Source organism: Diuraphis noxia, unplaced genomic scaffold, assembly GCF_037042655.1.
Source record: "Diuraphis noxia isolate RWA-SAM2 unplaced genomic scaffold, SU_Dnox_SAM2 contig0004, whole genome shotgun sequence".
Classification (NCBI taxonomy): domain Eukaryota; kingdom Metazoa; phylum Arthropoda; class Insecta; order Hemiptera; family Aphididae; genus Diuraphis; species Diuraphis noxia.
In genome coordinates, this window is record NW_028301714.1 from 24,153,630 (window position 1) to 24,175,481 (window position 21,852).

Genomic DNA, 21,852 nt, shown 5'->3' on the forward strand with positions numbered 1-21,852 from the left:
CAAAAAGACGGGTAAATATTTAAATATAATAAGTATACCGTATTATTATCTTAACGCAAAACACACTCATAGATAATATTATACCGTATACATGTATACTATATATTATAACGTAATATTATATTTTAAATTTTTAAATGTGTTGTTACTCGTAATGTATTGTATACTAATATACTGTAGTGTAAAGAATCGTTCAGGATAATATTCACGTACATTCCTGTACATCAGCGGTATTGACGATGATTATAGTAATAATAATAATAATAAATATATTATGAAAAAAATCATCCACCTCCTCATCTATTACGCTGCAATAGCGGGTGGAGATGACGACGACGAGCGGTAAGCCGGTAAAACGTATTGTATATATATATTATTTTTTTACCAGTCTGGTGCAGCTGCTGTGACGCCGTCACCGCCGCAGCCGCTGCCGACGTCGTCAGCAGCCGTTTCTCTTTAATTGTTATCATTGGCTTGCCGCGCCCAGTCCGTTCAGTCAACAAATGATAACGCAAAATTTAAACACAATTTGTTATTTTAAATTTACGCGCAACGTTGGATGTTGAGACAGCGTTTTAATCGCCTTTCAGCGTTCCAAGAAATACTATATATCGAATCTGCACAATGATAAAATGACGGTAGTTTTTACCGTGTGCGACTTGTGGTGCATGATGGTGTTACAATGATGTTATAATTTTATTCGCAACGGATTTACTAGGTGAGTCATGAGTATATATTATATATACACTTGTATGTCTAACTATATAATAGTATTTGAATTTTAAATTATTTAAAACGTAAATACCTACGTATAAAACATAAAGAACACAATATTTTTTGTTACCTACTATCAGATTTCATCGAAAACAATTTTTTTAATCTAGCATAATTGCTAGGTATATATGCCATTGTTAAATCCTGTAGCTATTTATTTACAGGCAATACTTATTCGTATATACGTACGAAATTACGAAAAAAAGTAGGTATGAGCACTACGCTTCATATTGCTATCAATTTTTATTATTGCACAATTTTGATGTAACTGATACAGAAAATAGTACCCGGTGGCTGGTAGAATATAATAAATGCGTAGGTACATTTTAATATTTTATATTGTGTATAGGAATATAATTATTTTATACAACAATATGTGGGTATAGCATCGTAACTTGCAAAGCATTAGCCTGATCATAAATTAATATATAATATCTATAGAAATCTCAAAACAAATAGGTAGCCTATTGATTGATTTTGGATATTTTCTGTTGATAGGTATATAGATAATAATTTGAATACTATAGGTGTTGAATAATGCACGCACATGTAGATTTTTTATATTTATCTCGCATAATTTATTATACAAATTAATTGCAAAATAATAGTAGGTACCTATTATACCTACGATATTTGGTTTTATATTATAACTAATTGAATACAAAGTTATAAAAAACGGGTTCTTGTACATGTTAAGTACTTTAAGCTATATTTTTTAATTTCATTAAATTATTAGGCATTTTAATTTTGATCAGTAACTTTAAATTATATCTAATGATTAAATATTTAGTACCTACACATTTTTAACAGTGCGTACTGCGTACCAATTACCTAATATAATTAAAAGGTAACTTTAGTTAACTAAAAATTAAATCAAAGAAATCTACTTAATTATAATATTATATTAACTATAATGTCCACCACTGTAATAGCTTCATAGTGAAAATTAAAATAACAAATAATTATAATTTTGATGTAAATATCAAGTTATTTATAATTTACTGAAATAAGAAAATAAGGAAAAGATTTGCTTACATTTTATATTCACTTAATACTTAAATTTTTTAATGTATTGATATGAGATTACATATTTTGGTGTATTACTGGACTTATAATTTTGTATCCAGTTATAAATTTAAGTATATTTCAATCATTTGAAAATAATCATTATCATAGTTAATTTGATCTTTCAAGTATAAAATTTAACTAAAATTTCGTTAGAAAAAAAAACTGTAATTGTACAACGTTGTTTTTTTATATTTTCTCTTATCAGACAATGATGTGATTGTACTTATTGAGATACTTGTGTTAGTGTTTTATATTAAAGGAATGTAGTAGAAGTATAAAAAAAATATATGTACCCACTCAATTTGTAATAAATACGTATTTTTTTATATATCTTAAATTCATTTGTCTGCCCTTGACAAAGTGTCAACCGTATAGGTCATAGATATCCCGGGCCACAGTTATTTTGATTCCCGTGTCTGTTTACTGGTCACGAAGTCTGCAAAATTTATGTTCTCTCTCTTTCTCATGCGTCTCTTCCGGTGGATAGTCGGGAGCATTAGGTAAACATCTGTTCTCGGTTTTCGGGACCATTTTTCTTTTATTGCATGTCAAACACAGCATGATACTACGAGTACCGAAAAAAGAAAAAAAACAAGGATTATAATACAAGACCCCATGTGAGAGAGAAAACAAATAGACTAGATTACATGGGGCTATTATTGTGTGGCTACACAACGAGCAGGTATGAGGATTGCAGGACGTTGGGTTGTAGACATTTCGGTGCCTACTGACCATTTTATAATATTGTACCCTATTTTGTAAGTCTTATACAAATGTGTATTGTGTATACTACGTGGTTTCTGTTATTCAATGAATATTCTGAAGGGTTTTTGAAATCGTGATTGTTATCCACACATACTTAACACACGATAAATATTGAACCTTCAAAAATCAATACTGATTTTTTTGATTTTATGGTACCATGTAGAGGTAGTAAGACACATCCTTTTTATCAAAAACTCATTGTGTTGTAAAATGATACGTGATCCACAATTATTCTGAAAATTACAATAATGCTTCATTCATAATTCGCTTGATTATTTTTATAACAATATTAAATTTATAACTGCTGATTTTAATGTTATATAGTGATTATACAAATGAAGGCTGTCATATAGTATGCGGTCTACCGGCTATTTACGAATATAGTATGCGGTCTACCGAATAAATAAATTAAAAATATCATAATATTATAGTATAATTATTGTAGTAGTAATGTCTAGTAAAAAATTAATCATTAAAAATTTATTTTTTTTGACATCCCTTTCTCTTACAACGTAAAACTCTCCTTTCCTTACCTCTCACCTTGCGTAGGTATAAATTCATAGCGCTTCCACACTTAATACATTCGGCATTTTTATTATTTGCCACAATATTTTTGCTAATTAAAAAAATTGTGGTAGATTCGTCACTACTAATTATTATTACTTTTGCCAATATATTGGGTGTATAAAATATGGTGTCCCGCAATTAAAAATGGCATACTGAGCTATTGAGCCAATACTTTTACAAAATGTTGAAGTATTGTTATCTGTGTATAATGATAAAGTGTATCTAAATGATAGAAAAAGATTAAAATGTATCTATTAAAAATAAACTTAAGTCTAATATGTAAAAACCGCAGGTAGACCGCATCTTACAGCGGCCGGTAGAACGCATTTGCCGGTAGACCGCATACTATATGACTGCCCAAATGAATTACGAGTATTCATTTATTTAAACGGGTGTTAAACGGGTGAGTCCAATAACTACAATTAGTATAATATGGAAAAACTATAGTAGTATTTTTGTGTGGTAATGCCAGGGGACACTTTTTAATAATACTGCTAAAGCTGTACTGTAAAAACTGACCGAAAAGTGACACTACTGCTATAGCAATGGTTTAATTAAATTGTATCGTATGAAATTGTAAGCTGTATATACTGTCCCCATACAGCATAAAGGGGCATTGAGCACTGACAAAATATTAAAATAAAGCCGATCTTAATTTTATTTTTCTATAATTATGAATAATTTATGATGTTATAAATTGCTTTAGGTACATAATTATTGATAATCCTCACTGTCCGTCAAGGCGTCAACGTGTTATAATACATATATATACTTCAAAGGAATAAAATTATGCCATTTAAAAAGTGGATAGATCTAAAATTTAAATGTCTATTTTTAGTCTCAAATCTTCAATCGCTTTAAAAATATTAATCGCCAATCAGAAAATTTCTCGGATCAATTTGTTTTTTATCGTTTTTTTTTTCAATTAAGTATTTTCTTTTAGGGGATACAGTAATCTAGTAAAATACCATATAATATTATATACCTGGTAATGTAATAACTGATTAAGTTATTCGTATTCCTATTACACACTAGCCGTTTCTACCAACGTCAAAAAAATTATGTTTCATTTCAACATTCAATGTTAATACATTAATTGTGATTTGAAATTTGTTATATTAAAAAAAAAATGTACATATGTTGTTAGTTTGTACCTACCATTATGGTTTAAATTTAAATTTCTGGGAACTCAGCATTGTCCTACTAACCTATAGCGAACCAAGTTCATATTTTAGTCTATTATATTCATATAATTAAAGACGTTTGCACTATATATACAGTGTGATTCTCCAAGAATGAAACCTCCATTTTTCGTTTCAAAATATATTCAAAGTCTGAATTCTGGAATTTTTAAATATGAGAAATATAAGTAAATAAGTAATAAATAATTTAATTATACACTGCACTATTGCTGGCCATATTTAAAATGTTTAGATTTTTATAGTATTTCATAGGAGTGTACTTACTGTTTTTCTTTAAATTATTAATCATATTTTTTTCAAAATCATAATTTTGACTACATCGAAATTTGAACTAGGTAATAGTTTTAGATTTAAGTTATTTAACATTGTATATTACGAACAATAGGTTCACGATAACATATTTAAAAGATGGTTTAGTCTATGCTGGTTTTAAAATGTTATAGTAATTAATATTAATTTATCAATAAATGTTTCATAATTTGTAAAAAATTGTAGTATAGGTAATAAACCTAGAATTGATATATTACAACTAAAGTCATTTTTAAGAATTGCCAATGTAATAAATATCACTTAATATTAGTAAATTAATTTTTTGAATTTTGATTTGAATGGAACTGAAATTAAAGATTAAAATATTCTTATATCTATTGGAACCGGAAACTTACCGGAACTTTTTTTTCTATTTTCTTTTAGGGACCTAAACCGGAACCGTTATCGAGATTTGTTGGTATAAAATTGTTGGTTCCTAGGTTTATAAATTAGAGATTTTATTTATTTAGGTAGGTATCCAATTTCTTAATAAGTAATTATAAATTGATTCATAGGAATTGTTAGTAAATGTATACATATATTTGTAATTTTCTATTTCTATTAAATTTTTGAAACAAAAAGTTTTCATATTTATATATTTATGAGCAGCTAACAAAATCTTAATACATAAATTGTTATTCGGTCGTCAATTGGTCCCATTTTATTCCATCGTCATGCATTTGTTTATAGTTTTGGACGATATAGTGTCTAGTGATGATGTTGTCATATTGATGACTTATAAAACGATTATTAAAACCGTCAAAATTATACACCCGTAATTGATATTCTTATCAATTTTGAATAGTATCTCAAAGTATCTTATACTTTTTTGTCCTAATAATTTAAAATAAAACCATGAGATGAGTATTAAATTAAGTATAGGTACTCACCCATTTAGAAAAATATGAATCCTATAGAAAAAAAGCTCAATATATTATACAATTGCTGATACTATTACAACTGATACTTACAGCTTATGATGAGAGGCCACTACTAAAGAGTTAAAGTAATCAAGCAACTAGAGACTATATAAAATTAATTTTAATGAATAATGATCGCATTCGTATCAATATCCTTTACAATCTTAGAAAATGATATGTTTATCGCAACTCGGGTGTTCATTAGGTACATAATAATTACTCAAGCCTATTATAATGACAACATAGGTAGATTTCAAAAGTCTAAGTTTAAATAAAATCACGTTTGATAAATAAAAATTAATATCATTGATTTTATAAATATATGAGACATTACTACATTAGAATACCACAATTTTTACAACGCGTATCCACACAAGTTTAAAAAAAAAATGTTGATTCTTTTTAAAGAAATAGTAAACTTGTGTAAGTTCCTTTAGCACATATAGGTGTTATGATTTACGACAATTATGATTTAATTTTATTGTTTCAGACATAAAGTTTGTACTTTCTTATTTTGTTTTTTTTTACTTTTAGTCTAAATACCGGTATTAACCGGAAACTTTTATTCTATAGTTTTAAGAACTGGAACCGAAACTGATATAGATTTTTTTTAAAGAACCGAATTGATACCAATACTGAAAAAAACTTAAAGGTTAAATAAAATTATTTATGAAAGTATACATTTCGAACGGTTGTATGATTATTACAGTGCATTTGTGCCTTCTTGTAGATAAAATTGAATTTTTTTTAATGATATTTTTTTTTCGTTGTTAAATTGTTTCAACATTGCCTATAAGTTATAACTTAAAATATATAATAATTATATATAACTTAAACTTATAAGTCAACAAGTTTTATTAATAGTTACTCTTGACTATGTCCAACATATCAATGATTAATAATCATATTTCACGTTACTTATATCTATACAAATAAGAATATTTTAATGAAAATACGGATTTGAAATATTTAAGAATAGTAATTAGGTAAAATAAAATAAATTTTATTTACCATAAATAAATTATAGTAATAACTTTTACGTTTAATTTTTAGGGAAATTAAGTGAAAGTTTTCCGTCAAAATTGTATCTACAAAAAATAATTGAAAAAATTATATACTCAATAAGTTAATTCATATGATGAAATAAATACTTTTAAAAAATCATTCTCAAATAAAATGTATAGTTAATTCAAATCGAGTTTTAAAATCTTTATATTGGTTGGAAATATATTATAAATTATAATACGTCTAAATCATAGCCATAAATAAAGCCTAAATCTATACCACACGTATGGTATGAAAGACAAATAATTACCGTTTCCTATCTTCTGAAACAAAGAATTATTTGTATAGATGCATGATTTAAGATATTAACCTTCGATGTCGTATACATTAAGATTAAGCCGTCACACATCATCTGTAATGGTACTTATTCATGTCGATTTGATGATATATTATATATATATATACAATATACTAATATACTATCTCTAGTTTTCCATTATCTACAAGGAAATATAAGTAGGTACCTACATTATTTGTAAAAAGTTTTAAGACCTCGTGTTTAACAAAATATGTTTATATATAATACAAAAATATTCATATACTTAACCTGTTAACCAAGATTATTACGAATTCGAAGTTAGATTATTTTAACCAAAAATAGGCGTAGTTAGCAGTTACCAATAAAAAATACAAAAATACTCTAGTAAATTTTTATTATAATATATAAATTTCTCTTTTAAATATCTGTAAATAAACAAATAGCTTATTTTAATAAATTACCAAACTTATCTTTTATTTTACTTCAATAAATTTTTTTTTTAATAGGTTACTATTCAGTTTATTTTTATGTCATGATTTTTATTATGCTTATAATTTAATTTTTTTTCATTGTCTTCGTTTAAACTTTTAAAAATATATAATTGCCATATATTTGGGAATTTCCTTTCTTTATAATCATGAATGTTTTGATAAAACTTACTATAAGTATCTACTTTTAAGGTTTTAAGATTCAAAAATTAATTTGCCAATTTACATGTTTACATATTTACAAAAAAGATTGGAGTTGTATTTTAAGAAATATCGAATAAAAAGATATTTAAAATATTTATTTCGTCCTATTTTTAATAATTGACAATATATTATAATAGAATGTGTGTATATTTATTTTTTTTGTAGTTTGCCGATAAAATATTAACTATTCTTTATTCTTAACTGGTCTGGTTTGAAGTGTGTATGGCAAAGGTGCAGTTTGGACCTGTTTTATAAATTTTGGCTCGAATGTCTTGCAACTCGATTTTGTACTACTTATTTAAAATGTTATTCACGCTACATAATATGTATTATTTATTTAACGTAATCATTAGTTCTTTATGTTAGCAATTGTTTATTTTATTTTTTATTTTTCAAAAACAAGTTTGCTGACTTTTAACACAATACGTTTTATTGTTATGAACGATGAATCATCAGAATTATACCAACCAAACAAAACTATGAAGAATTGAGGAATAAATAATGCATGTGTATGCATCATATTTATAATTATTTATATTAGCCCTATAATTGGCATAAAATGTTTAATTCAATAAAGTATTAAAATTTGTTGTCTATAAAACAATTTTTTTAATTTAGTTATGTTCCCTACCGCAATATTATATTTTATTATATTAGGTATAATATTTTAATCTTTGTTAAATCCATTGTAAATAATAACTGTAAAGTTAGTCAAGTTAAAAAAGTTGCATTCCTACATTGTATTTCATTCTTAATATGATGCACTTTAAAAAAATCATTTTTATTCTCACTTTGAATATATTGTGTGTCCGATTTTTAAACACATTACATTATCATTTATATCTTTTCGATTTTTCACGTCGTAAATTGTAGAATTAGAATACTACTGTATAAATAATTTATAGCTCATAATAATTTTACTGGATTATATTAGCGTATTTATTGCAGTGCTTCATGTGTGGCTTGCCGGTGTTACATTACATGGCCACTGTATGTAATATTCATTATACATAAATAGTAGGTGTAGGTACCTATTCATTTTTCACAGTTTTCTTAGTCTCGACAAAAACCAGTTATTTCTTTGTTTTGTATTTGTGATTTTAATAATTAATTTTCTTATTTATTATACTTTATTATATTTATATTGTTTTGCCTATTTCAATATCGAATAAAAGTTTCCAAAAAAAAAATATTAAAATAAATATCAATAAAATGTGGGCCAATTATTATAATTTATAACTAATATATATATTATATATAATATGACTAAGAAGGTATAATACAAAGAATGTAACGCATATTGTAATGTACAATTTTCAAATGATCATAATAGGTACACATGTGAAATTATATGTATACTTTCATATTATATAGTATATTATGTATTATTCATACCTTGGAAATTATTATTTTTTTGAATTAATGTAGTTTCTAAGATATAATCCTCCTTCTTTGACAATTGAAATAATGAAATCATTGGATAGAATATAGTTGTATGGATATTTCAACATAATTCCTTGCAAATATTTATATAGTGCGTAGTATTAAAATATGTAGGTACTATATACAGTATACCTACTTATATATATCTTGTATATTTAATATTTATGGGTATACATCGACATGTTAACTTAAAATATTCTACAAACTTATAATTATTTATTTATCTATTTAGTAAATAATTTGTGGTATAAAACGCATGCATTTGTCTTATAATAGTGATCATGACTAACTATTGGTACACTACGAGGAGAATTGAGATATAGATAAAATGAGAAAGAAAGTTACCTACAAGATTTAGAGCACTCGTTTTTATAAAAATAAATAGGTTTTATTGTGTACTTTCATTATAATTTACAATTAAATAATGTTTATCTGTATAAATATATATATATATTAATAATAAATATACAATTTTTATAACCAGCACAATAAGTATATTATATTTAAGGCAGGGAATAAAAACATTACTATATGGAGTTGCGTAATTTAGAAGCCAATTAAAATTGAAAAATAAAAAAATACCGAGCTTGGGATTGATATGTGAGATCACGACATTTTTTTTTCCGCAGATGGTTGCTCGGATTACTCAAAAATAGACATTATCAAATGAAATGTTATACATGTTCATTTTTCAATTTTTATGGAGGTGATAATGAACCTTCGACAGTTCCGAATAAATTGTTTAATATAGATATATATCAATATATGAATATAATATAATCATACTACCTCGCTCCGCTCAGAATCTATAAATGTAATAATGTAACCAATGCATAATAGACATGCTATCGCGTATGTTTACGTATATAAACTCGTGAAATTTCCATTACACCAAGGAAGTCAGTGATCTGCGTGATTTATTGAGAACGTGACTGTCTCGGACAAAACGAATACCGATTTGGAACTATCAGTGCGTAATTATTAGATGAAACCTCCCCTTCCCCAAATGGCATAGGGGAAATCAATTAGATAACATGTATTATTTATTTAGCGATTGCAATTTCCGCTCGATGTCCGATCTGAAATCGGGAAGTACGTGTAGAAAAACGTATAGGGGCATGTTGGGATGAGAAGATGAGCGAAGAAGTGAAAAAGAAGACGAGTCGCTGAGACCGGAAGGCCGTTGACCTGAATGTGTAAACAGCGGATGGCGCGTTAATTCGTGCCGCTGCGAGCGGTAACACTGCGCCGCCGGCAGTACCCGCGACTTGGTTCTTCGCGCGAACACGAGACGAAGTTCATTCTCGCTTCGTGCGCCAAACGCTAATTGAGTTGACCTAGTGTGAGTGCGTCGCAGTCGGTATCCCGATCACTTCGTCCGTCGCATCACACCGCATCGCTCGTATTCCATCCCCTACCGAAGTGACGACAAAGTCATCGGACCGCGATCGTACCATAATACACATTGTTCCGATATATAATAATAAATCGTGATTTCTCTTATCCCTGTGCACAGGTGATGTATCCGGCCCGCGAACGGTCCGTTGTCGGCTGTTGTTGAACAACCGTCTGCGCCCGTCCGGAAGAAGGGCCACCCGTGATAGACACCTTTTCGATAATTATATTATCGTTAAATCGTTACATGGACACCACCGGAAGCATCGGCCGCGGACTGTCGCCGTGGTGCCGGTGTCTGTGGTGGCTGACAGTTGTCTCGTGGTGTATGGTGCAAGCTCTGGACCAGGACGTGTTCATGCAGCGTGACAACGCGGTGCTCCCGCGCCGGCGAGTGCACAAGTTCCGCAAGACCCAGCAACACCACCAGCACACCGAAGACGCCGGGAACAGCGAACGGAGAAGGCCCAACATCGTGCTGGTTCTGACCGACGATCAAGACGCGGAACTAGGTGAGTTATACTTCCTTATTTATAATGTTATTCGGTGAACCTATTCATATATATCATAGATCACCGAATATAGTATAATTTATAATTACCTTACCTAAGTACTCTCGACCGCACGCCAACTGGTATTTTAATATAACGAATCAGAATTATCCATTTTATGTAATAATCATTAATTATTATATAATATTAATTAATGTCTGTGTAAAATATTAAAAAAAAATTTTTTTTTATACCGTTCAAAGTTATTCAATTAAACGTATACGTTTTCTCTATTGAAGTCTTAAAAAATGTTCGCAATGTTTTTATTCAAATCCTTATACTATATGATGTAACATAATACATAGAAATATGCCCAATATGGGTATATTTATTGTTTCTTCAATGATTATAAAAGCAAAAGATAAATAAATAGAAAAAAAAGAAATGATTTTATTAATATTTTAACTTCATGTGAAAACTCGTAGTCAAACTCAAAGCTATAAATTATAATAGATACTGAGAAAAAAACGTAATTATTAAACATGCTTTACTGATTAATTTGACTAATTTTAGTCTTAGAAAATTGTACAACTAATTAACATAAGCACACATACATTTCGTAGATATTTTTTTTATAGGTATCGAGGTATGTGACATAATTTTTAAAATAAACTGACTATATAAATTATTATTTGTTACTATAACTGTTTTCGTCATATTTATTCTAAAATAAAAGAAAACAAATTAACAAATATATTATACTATAGTTTTATATTTTTGTTGGGTTAGGTGGTATATAATTTTTCTGACTATTTATCAAAAATAGATAAAAAATACTCTTTATTTTTATTATAGCTTTTTTGAATGATAAATTATGGAATTTAACTATTTAACTATGAAAAAATATATACTAAATTTTAAAATTAAATAATCTAATATTTTAACAAATTCAATAAATGATTAAAAATTTAAAACATGCACTTCAAACCTGGTTTAATAAATAAAGAAAATAGACTTTTTTTAAATTAAATTACTAAAACAAAATAAATATTACTGACAAGTATTATTTAACATAACTTATTGAATAACACATTGAAACAAATTAATCAAGGGTAGTTTTTAAAAATTATTAAAATTAAAATTTTTGTTGGTTTTGAACTTAACCATTTGGCGTGAGTGAAGTGTATCATACGTTCACGTCACATTGGTGAGGCATTTATTATTTGATTTAAAATACATTTAAATTTTTTAAATATAACGTGCTTGCATAGATTCGGTATTGGAGGCATAATAAATATTTTATTTTGCTTTTATTTGTGGTTTTGGGATTTTACCTAAATTATTTTAATAATTTCTTTATTAAACGCAATTGAGCGAATGTAAATTTTTCTGATTTTAAATACAAAAAGTGATATTATTAATTTATTTATTAACACCGAAGTTTCTAATTCAAGATTTTTAATTATTTTTCTTCAATCAAAATCTTTTGTTGTCTATAGTTCTGAAACATCGGTATCAAAATTCAAAAATTATTTTTTGTTTTTTAGGTTAAAATTATTCAAATGTCAATGTTTTAGTATAATTTATTATACACTATGTATTGATTTTAGTTTTTTTGTATAGGAGTAATGCAATATTTTGGATTTACCCAAGGGGAAAATATAAAAAAAATTTAATTCATTAACATACGAATGGCGAGTAATTAAATGATTTTTTTACATATAGCTATTAAATTGCTGATATATTTCAAATGCATTTGTTTTACATTGATACCTAAATAGTAATAATTAATTGTTCTATGATTTATATTTGAGTTCCTTAGATTTCTCTACTTTAAAATATAAATATAGTAGACTGTAGAATTAATTTATAAACTAACTACAGTTAAATGAAATGTAAAATAATTTAGTATCAATAATTAATTAAAATATTATGTATTTTCATAAAATGTTTCACTTGGCCTTTACACTCATAGAATTTAAGACAATTTATTACTTTAGTTACCCAACAATATCTTATTATAAACACGCGATATATGAAATCGACCATATAACAATTGCATTTTAAAATGAAATAAAAATCGTTTTCGCTAGGTATTCATGATTTAAATAATATTATTAGCATATAATTACTAATCAAGCATAGGTATTTAGCTTGGTAATGTACTAAATTGTTTGTAAGTACCAAAATAATGTTAAAAACTTTATAAAATATATTCAATCAATAGCGATGTTGACAAAAATGTTTGGTAATGTGCCAATCCTTTTAGACGCCTCATGATTCTATCAGAAAATCATGAAGTACCTAAGTGTAATTATAGATTGTTTATTTATAAAAAGTCAAACTATAAAGTAAAAACCACTTAAGACATTTGTATTTTTGAAAATAATTAAATTTCTAGTAAAAAATTTCATGATATTCGTATTTTTATATTATTATATTAGTGGGTGTTTTTATAATCATTAGCTCCCGTGTCACATGTTTTGAATATTTTCTATGGATTAAAAAAAAAAATCTCGGATAAATAAATAATACGAGTACAGGACTTTCAATGCGTAAACGCTTAAATATTTATATTTGTTTTCATTTATATATTAAAATATGATTACGAAAACGTTGATAATTTAATTCATATTTTCGATTTACACTTCATAATTTCTTACAAATATTACTATACATTTCGCTACAAAATATGCTGACGATATTATTACTAATTTATTAATCAATAATAAAATATGCTATATAATATGGAATATGTTTTCATCCCATTTTATTGAGGTCAACCATTCAATCAACCTTTCAATTATAAATAATATATTAAGTATGACTTTATATGTAGGAGGTATCCTTTATACTTTATTAAATGTATTTTATTTTTAAATCTTCAAAAAATGACCACTAAAATTAAGAATAATTGTTGGAATAATATCTAATAACTGTATTGTAAAACAAAAATCATTAAATTTTCATTCAAAATAAATATTTTTAGTATGTAAAATTTAATTCGTAAAGCCACATACAGCGTCAGAGCATATTATACTGTAGCTACTAGTTCTGAATTTTTTTTAGGGCCTTTATTAAATTAAATATTTACACATCAATCATAGTAACTTACATGAATGAAAAAATTGTATTATTAAACTAAATTTATTACTATGGAAAATAACTTTAATTTAAAAAGAGTTAGAGGTAGATCGTAAGAATATAAAGATAGGTTAAGAAAAAAACATTTTACACATGAGAAAGGAAGGACATTATTAAATAAATAAAAATAAAAAGACCGAACAGGATATAGAAAAATCAAAGGAGAAGAGGTTTGTGTTTTGATTTTTATCTGTTTTAATACTAATAATAAACCATTTTATTTTAAAAAGAATTTTAAATTTAACTCAATAGAACCACGGTAACTGATATTATCCAAACGTTTTTTACGGCGAATGGTATTTTGTGTCTAACTTCGGTAGCTAATTTTTTCTGTAACCACGTTTATGATTAGAACTTAATAAATATGAATATTTAAAAATTGGATATGGATACGACTTTCGCAATTAAAATAGCGACGGTAATACAGCTAAGCAAAGACAAAAGTAAATTGATAAATTATTTTTCAAATCAGACTATTCCACACATTCTTAAAAAACGTATTTGAGTAAATGCAGTTATTTTTTTTAGTACAAATGTACAATGGTTACTTTTTATGATGTATATATATAATATATATATAAATAAAATATAATGAATTTCCAAATAGTTTCATAAATATAATTATTTATGTATATTTTAATATCGTTTGATCGTCGCCTTTTTGATACAACAAAATATGGGTACTGTTTTATTTTATAATAATAATAATCAAAACAAAATAAGCAAGTAACTTAGGTATGTAGGTATTATACTATGTTTAGAACAAACAAGTGAACATATTATATCTTTAAAGAAATATAATAATCAAAGCATAATTGATAAAAAAAATGGCTTGATATTCCCATGTATAATTAATATTGTAGTATTTTAGTACTTTAATTATCTCTAATCAACAATTTTTATGTTATAAATTATAACACGAATACATATGTTATATTTTGATCATTCGTTTAATAAATAGAAAACTAATTTCATTACAACTATCTCTTATGGATTCTAAAAAAAATATAGATACCTATACCTATACTTATTTAATTTTTTCTGTTTTCACATAACATTGTATTATTATTCCTTTATCTACCTTTTTACGCGTTTAAACGTGCAAAATCGGCTTTAGATTAAAAAATTGTAGTGCAATTAACTGCTAATTTTTTATATTTAATACATTTTCAATATAGTTGTATTTATTGTGATGTCTATAAACTGTAGCTTAACTTATATATTTAAAATAATTAATTAATTCTATTCATTTGACAATTTTACTTTAAATTCCATTTCATAAAATCAACAACGTCGTTATAAAAATCGTGCATTCTTCCCTCTCATAGTATAGGTTACCTACTGTTTTAGATCATCCACAATGATGGGTGAATACAAATCGGCTGTCAGGGTAAATAGAGTTATTGTTAAGAATTTCTCACCTCAGTGCAAACAATTTTATTTTTATTAATATCCCTCATTTTATACTTTTTAAATTGTTTTACGTAGGTTCTATTACAACAGTTAAACAATCGATATATGCAATAAAACTGTAAAACAATAATTCAATGCTACAATACAATAATAATAATAATCATTTGAATTTAACAGATCTCTAACTCAATCAAAATTGTAATTACTTTTGTATTTACTATAATAATATATTTTACCTCTTTCACGAACATTACATTTTATATGAAGAATATTATATATTGCTTACACTTGTAATTTCTATATTTAATAGCTTAGCTCGTATGAGTCGTATGTTAAATTGTGTCTGTAAAATATAAATAGATATAATATCAATAACTTACTTAATATATCTATAAATAGGTACATTCCCATTTTGATGTTCAAACATAAAACGCAGCATAATACTGTATACATCAATAATGTGTAAAAGTGATCCATTAACGATTCAAGTATTTTATTTTTAAAAAGTTTTTAATTTATATAGGATCTTTGAACTATATGGAGAAAACACAAAAACTGCTGAGAGACGAAGGTGCTGAGTTTCAACACGCCTACAGCACTACCCCTATGTGCTGCCCGTCCAGAAGCTCATTGCTTACCGGTTTATACACACATAACCACGAAGTCTTTACGAACAATGACAATTGCAGTGGTCCAGTATGGCAGAGTGTTCACGAGTCAAGGACATTTGCCACTTATTTAACCAACGAAGCAGGATATCATACAGGTATTTTCAACTTATGTGTGTGTGTTTTTTTTTTAGGAAACCAACAAACACAAACACAAATACACAATTATGATTTTTAATATTCTGTAATTTTTCCGATGTATTCTAATAGTTTGAGATATAGAAAATTAATTAAAATTTCGTACTATATTTAGGATATTTTGGAAAATATTTGAACAAATATAATGGGAGCTACGTACCTCCTGGCTGGCATCAATGGGGAGGTCTTATTATGAATTCCAAATATTACAATTATTCAGTTAACTTAAATGGCAAAAAAATTAAACATGGCGATGACTATCATAAAGTAAGCATTGCTTATACTTTTTACTGTTCAATGGGATTAATCGTTTAATTTATAATTCACTTACAGGATTACTATCCAAATTTGGTCACCAACGACTCAATAAACTTTCTACAACACGCAAAACAGCACCACCCTCATCGTCCATTTATGCTAGTGATGAGTTTCCCGTCACCTCACGGGCCCGAAGACTCTGCACCTGAATACTCGGATATGTTTTTTAACGTGACCTCACACCAGTAAGTCTAAACTCATTCTGAGATTTATGCGAAGTCGTGGGCGGTAACTATTCACTATTCATCTGCACAATTTTGTGAATGAAACCGGTTCATGTGTGCTAAACATTAAATTAAACCTGTTATTTTAACTGTCTCTATAATCCTATGTCTTGATAGGCATATTTTGAACCGTCTTTTTCTACCAATAAATAAATAATAATAATTACAATAGTAATAGTTAACAAACTATTGAAAGTTTTTATATATTTATATTCTATAGTCTGCAGTAGCATTAAATATGTTAAAAATAAAATTCATATTGTGAAAAAAACATTAGAAACAGGCAATATTACAATAATGTTTGGTATTTTTTTTTGTATAAATCATAAATTTTATAAATATAATATTTTTGTTTAACTCATTTTGTTTGGGTACTGAGAATACATTATGTATAGTTTTTAGTTTTTTACTTTCAGTTTAAAGTTTATATTGAACAACAGGGGTGGATCCAGCCCGAGATTTATGAGGGGGGGGGGCGAATATTTCACATACAAATTAAAATATAATATGTGGGCAAGCGCGCATAGGTATATGTGTTCAAATATATCTTACACGAAACAGTTATGTTAAATACAACTTTGTAATCAATTGATAAATTGATTTAGAAGAATTGCTCTGATAACCGAGTAAATTATATAGCCATATTGACATAAAGATGCCTATACAAATTGACAATATTGTCGACTACCCGTCGACCGCGGCACTCAACGTGTTAAAATTAGTTTTGATGCTTTTTACAGGGAATTTTCCCTAAACAAAACACAGCTTACGGGGGGGGGGGGGGAGCGGCCACCCCCTCCGCCCCCTACTGAATCTGCGCCTGTTGAACAAACACTATTTAGTCCATAAGTAAATCAGTGTTTTTAAAGACTTGAATATAATTTTTAAATATTTATCCTTATTTGAATTAAATTAAGCACTTAACATACTAAATAATTTTACTATGTAGTTAAATTTACTGTAATCCTTATAATCCTTAACTTAAGATTTTAATCTTATTTATATTTATTTAAATACATTTTATTATTTGCAGCACTCCTACGTATGACTATGCTCCTAATCCAGATAAACAGTGGATTTTACAAGCAACAGGACAAATGTTGCCAATTCATAAAAAATTCACAAATTTATTAATGACTAAACGGTTACAGACATTGCAAAGTGTAGATGATGCTGTATCTAGAGTAAGTGAAAATATAAAAAAATGTTATAATTTCTTTGTTCTTATAATTTATTTTTATTACCTTCTAGATTTATGGAGAACTGAAGCAATTAGGCGAATTAGAGAATACATATATTATTTATACTTCTGACCATGGTTATCACTTAGGTCAATTTGGTTTAGTTAAAGGTAAATCTTTTCCATTTGAGTTTGATGTACGTGTTCCAATGTTAGTAAGAGGCCCGGGTATTGAGCCTGGAACAAAGTAAGTACATGAGTAGATTAAATGTATCATCTATGTATTCACTTATCCTATATTCATGTATTAATTACCTATAATAATTTAATTATTTTAGAGTAAACGAAATATTTCTTAACATAGACTTGGCGCCTACATTTTTGGACATTGCCGGTGTTAATCCACCAGCTCATATGGATGGTCGTTCTGCATTCAAACTATTCCATAAACATAAAAAGGGTAATAAAAAGTTTGTCGCACACTGGCCTGATACGTTTTTAATTGAAAGCAGTGGCCGAAGAGAACATAATAAACACAAGAAAATTTTATCATCAATTACCAATGGTAAATTTCATTTAAACTAAAATAAAATGTTTAAAAATTAATATTGTTTAAAAAAAAAAAGATTTCAGTATTGAAGATGATTTGAGAGTAGTTGCTGGTAACAAAGCTAGTGAATTATTTGTATTATGTCAGAGATCAGATTACCAGACTCCATGCAAACCTGGACAAAAGTGGCATTGTATTCGTGATGGATTCAGGTAAGTCAATTGTGTTTCATAAGACAACTATTCCTATATGTGTTTATTTACAATGTTTATGTGTGTTTTGTAGGTGGAGAAAACATAAGTGTAATTTAAAAAACCGTAATCGACTTCTAAATGGTCTTAAAAAATGTACTTGCTTTTCTGCTGATGGAAATTTATACACAAAGCTTGAAATGGATAAAAACAAAAAATATAATTCTAAGTAAACAATTATTGTCTATAATGAAAGATTTTTATTTAAATAATTATTAAAATTATCATTTTCCAGAAATCTAAAAGTGGCTAATTTTAGAGACCGTTTTCGCAGAGACATTTTGGCTCCTCTCAGTAATAATATGTCTTCGATTAAGAATGTATTGAACAAACAAATTGATGACTTACGGTCAATGGCAGTGGTTAATGACTCTGCTCTAGCTAGCTGTACAGTCACTCCTAATGGTGATGTTAAGTGTACAAATATTGTATATAACAATCCAAAAGTTTGGAAATTCAGTCAGAATCGTGTACAAAAACAAATTTCAAGTTTGCAAAAAAAATTAGAGAAACTTAGAGAAATACAAAAACACCTTGAAACAAAGCGACCAAATATTGATGACATAGATGAAGAAGACGACGACACAGAAGATGACCTAAATGAAGACGATTCTGATAACTTACCAACAGATTACTCTCAAACACAATGGAATCTTAGGTCTTTAAAATATTAATTATTTTATTAAGACTTTTTGTTTGACTATTTTAAATGTATTACTATATATTATACAGGATGGTACCAGTAAACAATTATAGCATGAGTCCTGGCAGCTTACTTGTAGATGGAGTTGAACCCCATACTTTTAGACATCACGGGCATAAATCACAAACTAAAAATATTTCTGCAGACACCTGTTATTGTGTGCCTTTCATGTAAGCATATTTAATAATTTACTTTCCTCGTATGAATTTTTATTAATAACAATTTATTTTGATTTTTGTTTAAAAGGTTTAGTGATAATGATCCTGCACTAAATAAAGAAGTAAAAAAGTTACTGAAAGCAGACAGACAAAAGAAAAAAGGACGAAAATTCCGTAAGAAAAACTCTAAGCTAAACAAGGAGTGTATGTTAGAAAAAATGAACTGTTTTAATCATGATAATGATCATTGGCGAACCGCACCATTTTGGACAGGTAATGTTTTTAATTAGCATAATATGATACTTACTTGATAGAAACAGGTTTTTACTATTTATTCGAAATACTGTTGGTATATCATGATGACAATCATATGAGATCATCTAAGCGATACATTTTTTTTTTATTAATATTTTAATTAACTTACCATCATAAAAATGCCATAAAATAATATTAGATACTTACTTAAAATCAAAAATATATTTTATATCTGATAAATATTATGATATAAATTAATGATGGTTGGTAAGTAATAAGCAGGTGATTCTTTAGACTAATTAGTAAAGGAGTTGTTTACAGAAATTTATTTGCTATTAACGATAATGTATATTAGCTACCATGTTTAGTGATAGTTATAAATAAACACAAAATAATGTCTCATCTAGTTTTTATGTAAATTTAATAAAAAAAATCTATTAGCTGTTGATGCTGATAAATAAAAATTTTATTTTTTTAATATTAGATTTCACAATAATAATTACGTTAAAGCAAACAGGTTTAGTACGTTTGCATTTATAGTCAAAAATTATATACTTAAAAACTTATGAGGTCTCTGTATTTTTGTAGTGTGTTGTATGTATCGTGCGTGTACAGTTCATAATTCATTGTTTATTGCCTTAAAACTACTATACTTTTTGTATAATTATTGTAAGCACACATAAGTCATAAGTACTTAATGATTTTAAACATTTTTATTACCTATATATGACAACTGTAATATGATGTGTATATAATACAAACACCTAACTGATGTACTATTAAATCTATTTGCAGTAAATATAATATTGTAAACCTGCTATCAACTTTTCAAAGAACATTTTTTAAGTAAAACATTTTTGGAACTTTCTAAGTGCCTATATATTTGTCAGTCTAATATGATACTTATAAAATAAATAATTATTAATCAAAATAATAATTATCTTGATGAATTGTATATTCTTTATTCGGGAAGGTTCATACGGCAGTCGTTAGACTAGATGATAAATAATAATAAATTATTTTACAAAAAATCGCTACCAGCACTTCAACTTTTTTTCTATTATCTTTCTACAGAGGGGCCATTCTGTTTCTGTATGAACGCGAATAACAACACATATTCGTGTCTTCGTACGATTAACGCCACACACAATTTTCTATACTGCGAATTTGTCACCGGGCTAGTGACGTTTTACAATATGAAGATCGATCCATTCCAACAGCGGAATCGAGCTTACACCTTAGAACCTAATGAAAAGGAATGGCTTCGAAATTCACTTTCAGAAATGGTGCGCTGTAAAGGTTCTGCTCAATGTGCGATCAGCCCGGTGAAACGCAGAAAAAAACTTGACACTTTTAATACGTTGTCGTCCAATAGTAATTATTATTTATTATTATCATTATTATGTCTATTATACAGCTATATTTATGTGTAAAATTGTTTTTTATAACTGTGTTAACAGACGAAGCAATAACGAGCAAAAAATTGCTTGTGGAACAACCAAAAGATTTGGATATTGAAGTGCGATACCGATAGCACATACTATACGTTATATTATATTATGTTGTAAATAATTTATACCGAAAATTAGTGTAAAAATACAGTATTATTAATTTATATGTACTTATGTTTATTTATTTTAATTGTGAATTGATTTTTAAAAATGGCTTGATGTGATTTATGTGATTTATTTTAATATTTATATAAATATATATATTATTATATTTGTAATTTGTTGAATGCCCAATAAATTGTTTAAAATATTTTTATTTTATTTATATTATGTTCCAAAGTTATTTTTCACCATTAGCGTTATGTAACTTATTACTTATACAGAAGACGTAACGATAACCAAAGCAATATTTAGAAAATATTATATCTGCCAGCTGACTGACGAGGCCT

General features: G+C 27.1%; 1 protein-coding gene across 1 annotated transcript; it reads left to right on the forward strand.

Annotated features, from left to right (window-relative positions):
• Positions 1-455: 455 nt before the first annotated feature.
• Positions 456-21,713, forward strand: LOC107162787 (extracellular sulfatase SULF-1 homolog). Its single transcript, XM_089225135.1, has 15 exons — positions 456-718; positions 10,581-10,971; positions 16,031-16,273; positions 16,429-16,580; positions 16,647-16,816; positions 17,889-18,039; positions 18,107-18,282; positions 18,374-18,600; positions 18,662-18,797; positions 18,871-19,005; positions 19,072-19,494; positions 19,569-19,709; positions 19,786-19,970; positions 21,027-21,326; positions 21,413-21,713. Exons 2-15 carry the CDS (start codon positions 10,707-10,709, stop codon positions 21,484-21,486), a joined length of 2,778 nt encoding a protein of 925 aa, XP_089081261.1. The 5' UTR covers positions 456-718; positions 10,581-10,706; the 3' UTR covers positions 21,487-21,713.
• Positions 21,714-21,852: the final 139 nt, after the last annotated feature.